The sequence below is a fragment of the Formica exsecta genome, unplaced genomic scaffold (genome assembly GCF_003651465.1).
Source record: "Formica exsecta isolate Colony F162 unplaced genomic scaffold, ASM365146v1 scaffold201, whole genome shotgun sequence".
Lineage (NCBI taxonomy): Eukaryota > Metazoa > Arthropoda > Insecta > Hymenoptera > Formicidae > Formica > Formica exsecta.
In genome coordinates, this window is record NW_021849308.1 from 500,036 (window position 1) to 512,245 (window position 12,210).

The window sequence follows — 12,210 nt, forward strand, 5'->3', positions numbered from 1 at the left end:
GGGGGGGGTGCGCGACTTTCAGCTTCAGGTAACACGTGACGGAGTGTAACCTGTTACCAAAGTACCGTGAATAAAGGACCTGAAATTTATTGCTTGCGAGAATGCCGTTACGCTTTCAATTTAGCACGGTTAGCAACACCAGTGTTACGAACTGAATGACCATAAAGGACGTAAATATCAATTGATATGGGGAACATCGATTGACCGTAATATTTTTCCTTATTTATATTGTTATGCTGTCTTATTTAATTATACTTCTTTCGGTCGTGTCGCGAACCATTTGGTAGAGGAACATGTATTTTCATCACAATAAGCTCGTTGTCTCTTACTATACTTTCTCTAAAAGTCACGTAAATAGTAATAGAGCCGTGCACATTTTATAAATTTTGAAATAATATTTCGAGAATCTTTCTAGCACGCGCGCATTAGAACAAATAATTTCCTCAGGAATTCAATCTTTTTGCCAACTTTTCCCGGGTATTGCAAATTGATTTAAATAAACAATGTAAAAGAGACTTGTCGTATATACGGCGACCGTACACATCTGCTCTCGCGCCGTATCGCTGTCGGTGAATTTTAAATTCAATTCCGGTCTCGTTCGTTGCACAGCCGTTCGATCTCTCGGCCGTGGACCCACGACCATATTACCATCTCTGGGTACCCTCTCGTAGGTGGACCTCGGCAAAACTCGGCCGCAGTCGGCCGCATTCGGTCGACAGGCCTGCGCTCCGACCCCAGACCAGACGACGACCCATGGCGATGGTAGCACACAACTGGTTGTGGCTTTCACGAGGCAAGGCACGCCGCGCGCTCTCCGTGAGCGTTTCGCTCCGCTCGCAGCACATTCCGCGTCGCTTTGGGTCCGTCGAGAATACGCGCGTCGCTCGATACACGCTCGAATCCGAATCGTACGCGTCGGGATATACATCGAGACGGCCGCGGTAACGAGCGTCTCTCGCGTGGGAGTGTCCCTCCGCATTGTGTTCGACACGAGCTGTCAAAAGGAGTCCGGCGTGGGTGGTTTTTTTTCGACGGCGCGCAACCGAAAAAAAGGAGCCGTGCGGCGCGCTCTCGAGGCGCGGCGTGTCACGTGCACGCGTTCCCGCCTGCACGTGACGTTCCCGCCACCCCTTCGTCGAGGATTTGCAACTAGCGCGAAATATGAAATACGGCGCGTAAAACGAGTGTTGTCGGATGTGCGGGTTGATTCTCGAAGCTGTAAATATACTCGAGTAAGAACGTCACGTGGCGGTGGACACGATGCTTCTCTGGCGATTGGCAGTGTTGCTGCTCGTTGTTGCTGCGCGGCCAGCCGCGAGTTACTTCAATCTCTTCCTCACGCAGATGGAGGTCCGCAAGCTAATGGGTAAGATATTTGTAAGATTGTTGACTCTTATAAGATTTATAAAATGTGACGAAGAGGCGAAACTGGAAAGGTGTTTGTTCAACTGTTTCGCCGGCGATCGTTTTATTACATTGTATTATTTTAACGAAGGCTTCAAATGAATGCTATGATAAAATAGTAATCAAAGTTTTTGATACCTTTGGTCGCGCATATTTGTTTAAATCAAACACAGATTGACTCTTATTGAGTATATAAATTGTAATAGAATGTTTTGATATTGTTTTCAGACGACATTAATTATTTTCTAATTTAATTCAGTTGTATTTCAGCATTATTTGCAATGTTTTGTATAATTCATAATACATCAGTTATAATTTAGAAAAGTTGGAGAAAATAGAATTATTTGAAAAGTTTGAGTCTTACTTTGCGGTGAACAAAAGTCAATATTCTTATTGCATACAGTTTCTTTCGATATGTAACTTCAAACTTATCTCGCTCTTCGTGCAAGATAGTAATATCTAATGAAAGAGCGAAAAAAGACAGTCGTATCATTGTTTTGCGCGATGAGACACATTAATATATTTTAAAGTGTGTGCTATAAAAAAGAATTGATATAGTAACGAAATTTTCAACACCTTTCCTAAAAGAAAATATTATATTAATTTTAAAGTAGTATATATATGTATCATATACTGTTTAAAATCAATCAATAATATTCTTGAGCTTATATTTCATATATATAGAGTTTACTTAATAAAATTTAACAGAGTTTAATAGAATTTAAATTTGAAGTTACACAAAAATGTATATACGAGAAATTGGAAAGTTGCAACAAGAAAGAGATGACTTTTCTCAACTTAAAGTTCTTTTAAAGTAAATTCCATTTGAAATAATTTTAGCAATTTAGTTTTGTCTATGCGACTTCTCGAAAAAAGCTTGCTTAGTTAAAAGCAAAACTCTTTTTTTTTAATCGTTTTTAATTCGACATTTTTACTAAGGAAACTAGAGGAAACTAGCGATTATTAAATTCTATAAATTTTTATAAATACATTAGCGTGTTACTGCTGAAATAATACAAAGAGCTTTTTCTCTTACAGTTTTAAAATAAGTTCAAACATTTTAAGATTGATATATGAACATACACGAAACAACACGCACAACAAAACTAAGAGTTGACGCTTTAGATTTAGATATTATCATCTCATCAATATTTGTATATTGTGACAGTTAGGTGTCACTCCGTTATTTTTGAGCATTGATCTTGGATTACTTTTTGCACAATCAATATTTTGTGCCATTTCAAATATTATGCTCTATTATTAGCACATATATTCGACATATATTCATGTTGGGTAAATTTTCTGTAAAACAATGATTAGAAATATAATTTGCAATTTCGCAATAGAAAACACGATGTAAATGCCAGATAAATAGTAAGGCGTCTAATTATATGTTAACGCAGCTCTGTCTTAGAAATAGCACAAAAGAATGGGAAGAGATATAAATAAAAAATATTCAATCTAGGGCGCAGAAAGATATTATTATTCAACAAGCTGTATTAACTATGTAACAACATGAATACAACATGAATTACATCTCATATCTTTAATCATATAATGACATTAATTTCTTTCGAGGTTACGTGTTAATCAGATTTATTCAACGAGAGCAAAACCTCGCACTTCATTCGTCTCTTATTTCTTCACTGCGCGGTAATAACTTCAGGTATATGAAACCGGTATAATTTCAAGTATAAATCCGGTTAGGGACGAACCGAGAACAGGAAAATTGACCGTCACGCATATCTCGTATCGAAATTCCCTTTTCAGGCGTTTTCGTTTTCCACTTTGTAGTTATTCTCGAAGTACACACAGCATGCGCAATTATTAGATAAGGCTGTTAACGGCGCATTATCGATAGTGATTTAATCCGTACGAGAGCGATGTTGTGTTACGAACGAGATTATTGCGGCAAGGTGTAACGGGCGAAATAAGGTCCATTTATTAAATCTCCGCGTGTTACGTACAGAGTCTCGAACCGTTGTCGAAAATCTGTTTGGACGTAGTAGCTCGATAAGTATTTAGCTCGCGCGGATTGTAATTGAGTATTGGATACGTTGAATAATCGCTGATGTCGACGGTTCGCGTATTGCGCCCGAGCTTTAAACTGCCCGATAAATAATCGCTATCACGCAGCGATTTCATTAGCTACGCATCGTAATTGAAGCATCGTGCGAGTCGTGACGCATACTCATCGGATATCAATAGCCGGGAGACGAAATAGTGAAGCCATGTTTGTCTCGATACTACAAAATCGTCGCGAGTTTTGCCAGAGATCATCCTTAATTGTTATTTCAGAGAATGTTAAATTATTTGTGACTCTCTCTCTCTCTCTCTCTGTAAATTGTTTAAAATAAACCGGAATAAATTCATAGATAAATTGGGACATCTCAAAAAATCGGACATTAATTATTTCCTTCTTTTTCCCCTCTTTTTCTATTCTTATATAAATTCGAAGTGAATTTACGAAGTGTCAAATTGTCATGTGACATTAGCGAAGTTGCCCGTTATTTTTTAACTCGTTATATTTATGTATTTTGCGACGGAGTAAGTATCAATCAGAAAGTTTTATATTAAAAATAATAAAAATATATATAAATATATATTATATACATTGTCTACATATCAATTATACTTTGAAAAAAAAAGAGAATGTAATTGAAACGTACGAAAATTCGCGATCTAGATATGATTAATGCATTTATATAGCCGAGAGAAACGACAAAATCTGCGTGAGAAATTACGGTATGCCTTTAAGACCTGTGAATAATAGAATTTATCTTAAAAATACACGCATATTTTAAAGAACAAAAACCTCGTGCTCCGTTCTTCGAATGTAATCTTGCCACTGCCTGCCACCCATCGAGCGCGATAAAATCGCTTCTTCTTCTCTCGATCTGTTCGACTGTTCCATTCTCACGCTTTCGATCCTTTTTATCGTCGTCGCACGCTCTCGTCGGATTTTACTCGTGTGCCACGTTAGTCAAAGATCGTCGCTCGAATTGTCGCGCCGGAAACGAATGGAAGCCACTCGATGGCGGGGCGCGGGCGGACTTTCCAATATTTCCTCGATAACTTCCACGGCGGTGGATAATTCGTTTCCAGACCGTTGGACCGCGAAAACCATCCGCCTCGTTACCTCTCTCGTTGTGGGGCACGAAGGGGCACGATGTATAGGGTGACGCGCGCAGATCCCGCGACACCTGAACCCGCTCCGGGACTCTCTCCCCCGAGAGAAGTGCGTTCGCGCGTGGGATTGCGCGTTTCGCCGCACGCACGACTCTCGATTGGCGTCTCGAGCACGTTTCGCACGTGTCGAATTGCACGCGGGAACGTGAATTGCGATTTTTCATCACGTTCTGGACGAAGCGCGACACACGCTACGATTCGTGGGACACACTTCGATCGTTGGGATGAATAATAGTATTTGATAGAAGAAAATTGAATGAAATTAAGATTTGCATATAAAAGAGACACGTGACTAATATATTTTTGTCTTATTACAGAACAAAGATTTTATTATTGGTCGTATTTTATTATTGGTCATATCTTCAATTCGTTTCACGCTGATAGCGAGATATGTAAAATAGAATTGCGTAACAATAATATATCATAAAAGAAAAATTAAAATTACGTAACAAAGTAATATTGTAAAATATGCGATTTTATGGCGAGTTCGTTTTGACTTTAATAATTTATTGCAGCACGAATGAGCATCAGTGGCGCGATATTGAACATTTAAATCACGTAAATGATGCGTTGTAATTAAAGATAAAGATTTATGATTGCACACGAAATTGCAGAGTTGCATTTGCATTGGGCCATATCGTTAATTGTAGGTCTGTGTATCCGTATAATAACATCGTTGACCTCATTGCAACATACAAGAAATTATGATGTAATAAAGTCTGCAGAATTAAATGACAGAATTTATGGTACCAAATTAATGTCATCAGTGTTATTGTTGTTATAAACGTTATAAGCTTTTTTCTGAAAGGGATGCTTTAATTTAATATTAAAGAATTTTAATGAATTAGATTTCAAAAAAATAACAGTAATTTAGTCTCTAATTAATTTTATGTATATATATTAGCCTCAATCATTTAACAAAAATTTTTTCTCAAGACTTAATTATCCAGGCAATAAGAGAGAAATTTAAAAGGTTATAAAAAAGAAAGAAAAATGTCTTTAAAAAACGTAAAATTTTAAACAGTTAACTTTGAAGTAGAAAGGTATTATATCGATGACTCTGTATTCAAAGAATTCGTGAACTATTGCAGATACATGCGCGAACAGCAGTTTGTAACTGCGATGCAAATAGAATCGGCGAGTAAATACGGCGCGACGTACGAATTTAACATAAATAGATATTAATAGACATTCCAACCGGGTGGAGTCGCATTCTTCGAAGTTTACGCAGTCTCGACCGCGCGATGCTTGAAACTTGCATACCCATCTACTCGTAGCCAAGCTAGCCGCAACGATTCGAAAGCAAGGCAGACACTCTCGTCGATATATATACAATATATGCGGTTCCAACTGACAACGTGATAAGTCATTGTACCGTTTTCAATCATGGCTCCATGTCGATGACGATGGGAGTCCCATCGGAGTGTTGCGGGGGAGCCCGTCCTTCGTTCCTTCTACGAAACACAGCAGTAAATTTCTACGTCTACATGACTGCGCGAAAGCCACCTCGACCACTTCGTTCGCAGAGGAAACCACTCGCGGCTTGGCATTATAATATACGAGAGGCGTAATAAAATATTATAACGAGGTTCTTGTTAAACGTCGACGGCGGCGTGGGGGGGAGGAGGGAGTTGCAGGACCGGCTCTAGTTTGTTTAGACAACGAATAATCGACACAATCACTCCTCTTCGTTTTACACACGAAGCGAGGGTCGCGGCTTCTCTCTCTCTCTCTCTCTCTCTCTCTCTCTCTTTTCCTTCCTTCCTTGGTATACCTTGCGCAAGTCTTTTTTCCTACCTTCTTCCTTTTATCGCTTTCTCGTTCGGTCCTGGTAGAAGGCCAGCCCTCAGATGGCCCCTTCGATACACACCGATTTTGAAACACGGCCCTTGTGCCCTGTACAAGCTGCTTTCCGAACCGTATGTAGAACGTAGAGAAGGTTTCCGATTTCCGTATTCCCTATATACAGAGTTTCCCGTTTCTTCCGCCTGGCCTTCCCGCGACCCATCCACCCGCGCTGGGGAAATTGATCTCGATCGTGAGCGTTCTTCTGATCGGTTACCTACCTGCGTATAACCGGCGACGACGAAGGTAAAGGAACAATCTCGATGGTATTGAATGTAAGGGCCGATCGGTCGCCGCATAAATTCCCCGCCGTTTATGGAGGCCGATAAATTGCGCCGCGAGCGGTAAGCAGGTGGCAAAGACACAGTCTTAAAATTTGGGACTTATCTGGAAGTCTTCGTGCAGGCCTCGCGTCCGCACGACGTGAGATCGTGTGGCGTTAACTTGGATAAGATAAGACAGAATTCCACACCGGTGCCAAGTTACGTTTTTCTTTCTCCGATTTCACGCTGTCCAAGGCGCATAAGGTAAATTATGTTTAATCGCCGATCGATTCTCGCGATCGTGTTGCTCGTCGTGTTTGTCGTTATCATCGCGGACGTCTCGGGCAGGATACTTTTCGTTTCCATTTACTTCTATTTTTAAATTTATTCTTGGCTCTCGGCCTTCTCCATGTGCCATCATTTTAATACGTTCACCGTATCATTTTGTTGCGTCGTAATTTTGCCTCTTCCGGATTGATTTTCCCTCCCATTTGACAAGTCGCTTTACCGACTATAAATTTGATTTGATATTTCCATTCCCGTCTTTCTATTACATCGTACAACGCTCGAGCTCTTGCAATAGCCCTAATAGAATAGACACAAAATAGCACAAGTGATCATTTACTCTTTTAAAGAATATATCGCTTTGGAAAGCAATTTATTTTAAAATTTTTTACACGCGCTATATTTTCTAAAAATTATTTTTTGATACTTTATACATTGTATAAGTGTTAGAGACATTATCTTGGCTAAATTAATATATGGACGCTACATGCTTACATTCAATTAAACATAATAATAATGTAATATAAAATCGCGATTAATATAAAATCATTAAGTCTGAAAAATTCGTTTTTTTTCTGTGATTATTTATTCTAGTAAATTTTGACGTGTTTCCCTTTTACGGGATCGTGTCCGAATTTACTCGTAACGCAATGGAATGTTGTGCGAAATTAATAGAACGACAAATATTGTATATTAAACTACACCGATTTGAACGAACGTCACCCGTCAGAAGGTCGTGTCAAAACACGAAAACAGCGTACATTCGGACAAACCTACGCCCGAGGCGTCCCTACGTTCGTGTGAGTCCGGCTCGGGTCCGACCTTAGCTAGTTAAGGCCTGACAGGCCCATCTTGATGTTACCCGTGGAGTGGGACCGCTTCAAAGGCCTCGACCGGGGCCCCGTGAAAACGTTTATGCTCGTACAATGGCGTAGCGATTGGTGTGGCTTGCTTGGCTCGATGCGCGTCCCGCGATAACGATACGTTTTATTAATCGAGGGACGAATCTCGATGAATCTCCGCGACAAGAGGCCGATCGGTAGCGATAAATATTATGACGCGTCGTCTGGACGCTGAGAAATGCGTGGGAGGGAAAACGCGAGACCGTAGATTTATAATGATTGATGTGCGCGCGAAAAAAAGCGAAAGTGGAAGGAGGTGACGCGCAACGATACTGTACCGACGATGCATCTATCTATACGCACGCGGATGACAGAGAATGATGGGGTTGGTAGACACAGGAAACGCGCGTACGCATGTAGGATTTCGAGGGATGGACCGGGCCCGGACGGATGCTGCGCCCGTGTCCGCATCAATCTTCGGCTCCTCGTTAAGACCCGCGCCTTAAGTTTTCACTTGTGTGCGGGCTGGTTCGCTCGTTTGGCTTCGTCTAACGTATGTGTTTCAGGGCCGCGTCTTCGACTGTGCTGGTGCTGGGACATTTATATGAGATGCCGTCGAGGTAGAAGAAGCGGAACCCCCGTGGATTTTCTTCCAAGAGAGAGAGAGAGGGAAAAAGAGAGAGCAACCCTCGGCACTTTCTCGCGTTTTATTTATTTTGGAACGAAAGAAGGAAACCCCCTGTGCAACACAATCTGTACCGTTTCTGCCGAGTCTTGATACTTTTGGCAACACGTGTTATTTTTCTCAGAAGATGAGAGATGACGTTCGAGTTTTGACAGGTCGAATTCCGACAATTCTCAAATATAATGCTTTGTGACATTTCCTTTATCTTACGAAAAGAAACGGAGGGTGAATTTCCCTGAAAACATTGAAATTACTTTTATTTCGTACGTTATTGTTTCTCTCGGAAAGATGCAATTATTTTGTCTTAATTTCTTCTAAAATATGTCTTTTACGTTTCAAGCAAATAATTTTTACGTCAATTATTTTTTATGGTGATTTAAAAATATCGCTGCGCATTGTTCTGAATATATATCAATATCTATTATTAATCAATTTGCGAATTATATCGTTGACTTACAATCCTCGTACATTGAAGTGCAATGCATAGTTGTCAAATTGGATAGCATCATTACTCGAATCATCGTATAATGGAATTGATCTCTCGCAGAGACCTCGTTTGTCCCGGGAGATTTCAAAGACGCCGTTGCGTGGAGCGAAACGAGTGCACCCCAGTTCTCTCCCAGAGCTCTTACAGAAAGAGCGAAGATCTCTTTTTCTGTCGAGAATTATTACATAAAGAAAGAGAGAGAAAGAGAAAAGTTCTCTCGGGGGAACGCATTTGTGCGGGATATTTGCCACGAAGCGATGCCTTTGTTGGTATTAACATTTCCTATTTCTCGAAATGTAGGACGCACTCTCTGCGATTCTTTGATCTTGCTTCGTTACGTTGCCCGGAGTTGAAAGTGCTCTGGAAATAATTAAAATGCTGCATATTTTTAATGTACACCGCAGGGAAAAAGAGAGAGCAACCCTCGGCACTTTCTCGCGTTTTATTTATTTTGGAACGAAAGAAGGAAACCCCCTGTGCAACACAATCTGTACCGTTTCTGCCGAGTCTTGATACTTTTGGCAACACGTGTTATTTTTCTCAGAAGATGAGAGATGACGTTCGAGTTTTGACAGGTCGAATTCCGACAATTCTCAAATATAATGCTTTGTGACATTTCCTTTATCTTACGAAAAGAAACGGAGGGTGAATTTCCCTGAAAACATTGAAATTACTTTTATTTCGTACGTTATTGTTTCTCTCGGAAAGATGCAATTATTTTGTCTTAATTTCTTCTAAAATATGTCTTTTACGTTTCAAGCAAATAATTTTTACGTCAATTATTTTTTATGGTGATTTAAAAATATCGCTGCGCATTGTTCTGAATATATATCAATATCTATTATTAATCAATTTGCGAATTATATCGTTGACTTACAATCCTCGTACATTGAAGTGCAATGCATAGTTGTCAAATTGGATAGCATCATTACTCGAATCATCGTATAATGGAATTGATCTCTCGCAGAGACCTCGTTTGTCCCGGGAGATTTCAAAGACGCCGTTGCGTGGAGCGAAACGAGTGCACCCCAGTTCTCTCCCAGAGCTCTTACAGAAAGAGCGAAGATCTCTTTTTCTGTCGAGAATTATTACATAAAGAAAGAGAGAGAAAGAGAAAAGTTCTCTCGGGGGAACGCATTTGTGCGGGATATTTGCCACGAAGCGATGCCTTTGTTGGTATTAACATTTCCTATTTCTCGAAATGTAGGACGCACTCTCTGCGATTCTTTGATCTTGCTTCGTTACGTTGCCCGGAGTTGAAAGTGCTCTGGAAATAATTAAAATGCTGCATATTTTTAATGTACACCGCAGTGTATTAAAGTAGTTGGTGCGATTCGAGCGTAGTTTGATCGAGCATTGCGATGAAAGACTTTTGAAAATATTTTATTCAACATGTCATTTATACAATACATCTTAATGAATGAAAAGAATTTACAAACATCGAACAACTGTCGATATTAACATTTAATTCAAGGGCTCGAAAATAAAAAGATTGAGAGAAATCCGTTCAAATTTAAATTTTATGGGATGTCATTTTACGCGCCGATTTTATTTTCAAATAAAGAACGCTCTCTCTCCGAGCTGTCTATACTTGGTTGCTTCGCACCAACGGCAATATCATCAATTTTTCGCCGTTATCCTCACGGGGAATCTTTTAATCCTCGCTAGCGCGCGCGAGCCCGCTGCAACTTCGATCCTGAGCGAATCCTGAGTGACAGGATCTTAACGAGCATCTGCTCCTCCAAGATGAGTCGCCGTCTCTCTTCGGGTCCTCCGTGGAAACTATCCAGCGTGTTCGAAAGGAATCATCGATAGATACGAAGGACTTTCTTGAAGTTCAATATAAGAACGTGATTTCTACTCATTTCGATAGATCGTACACTCGAACGTCGCGCATTCGCTCCGGTACTAAAACTACAATCCTACCAAAAGAAAATATTTTTTTAACGTCTATTCGACACGAAGAGTGACCATCGAGGCCCTTATGAAGGGTGACTCGACAAAAATCACAGCGCAAACCTGCTTTCTCGGGCCCGCAAACAGTTTCTGACAAATGGCCCACTAAATCATCCCTTACCTTTCCTAAAAAAAAAAGTTGTTTTTTCAAAATAACTTTGTCTTGTAAAAGACGCGGAATTATTTATTCTTTTGTGTTATACTTGACATGTAGTGATAAAAATTTAGTTTAAAATAATACGTTGAACTATACAAACGTAATCATCGCATTACAAACGCGTCTATTCTTATCTGGATATTGTATCTTCACCTCTTGACGTTCGCTTTAATACAGCTGTCGTGTCTGCAAAAGAATTATGATTTAATGCAGACTGTCAGCTCTGAAAATATATTTCGGTATGTATTAACATATCTTTTTTTCTTTTTTAATCAAACATTCCGTCCCGTCGAGTAATTCTCTCGATGACTCATCATCCGCTGCGCGTTCTTAATAAAAATAGAACTCGTCGAACGGTGCATGCATTACCAAAGTTTTGCGTTTCGAGTGTCCTGTCGTGTTCCATGTCATCCTGACAGCAGATGGAATTCCGAGCGTGTCCCTTCAGTTATCCGCCCATCGGCGCCAGGAAGAGAAACACGTCGAGAGATCCCTTTAAAATTTCAATGCCTGCGGTCTGTAGATGCCATCTCGTTCGGGTTCCTTCGGACCCCACAACGGGGGACGCCGTCCACTTTTTCTTACGTCCATCGTATATGTTTTTCTTGCTCTCTCTCTCTCTCTTTCTTTCTTTCTCTCTCGTTTTCTCTTTTTGAGAGTCTTGTAGGAATCGTTTCTCGGCAAACTACAGTGATAAATCGCGCATGATAATCGCTCCTTGCTGCCACCAAAGAGTCCTTCGAGAAGATTGATTCCTTCGGAGGCGTCGCGAAGGGAGATGTTCGCGAAACATGTGTATTCATAAGTCAGTTTTTCATAAATGTCAGAAATATTTGAGCACCTTTCTTGACGCGAATTGGGAACGAAGAAAATAGAAACTTTTTTAAAAAGTAATCCGTAATTTGCATCTAACTTTAAATCGCAATTCGAGAATAATATTTAACGTTAACTCTGTGTAACACAAAATAAATTTTGTTATTGCTTGTAAGAATTTTATGTTTTCATATTTTTATATAGAAAAGCACAAAATATGTCTTGTGTTTGCATTAAAATAAAAATTTATATACATACATACATACATATATATAATATATATA

General features: G+C 39.9%; 1 protein-coding gene across 1 annotated transcript in view; it reads left to right on the top strand.

Annotated features, from left to right (window-relative positions):
* The first annotated feature begins 775 nt into the window (after positions 1-775).
* The window catches only part of LOC115234679 (tyrosine-protein kinase Dnt), a 25,549-nt gene continuing 14,114 nt past the window's right edge, over positions 776-12,210 (top strand). The window contains exon 1 of the mRNA XM_029805906.1: positions 776-1,366. Coding sequence (XP_029661766.1) covers positions 1,261-1,366 — 106 coding nt within the window. The 5' untranslated portion in view covers positions 776-1,260. The remainder of the gene's footprint in view (positions 1,367-12,210) is intronic.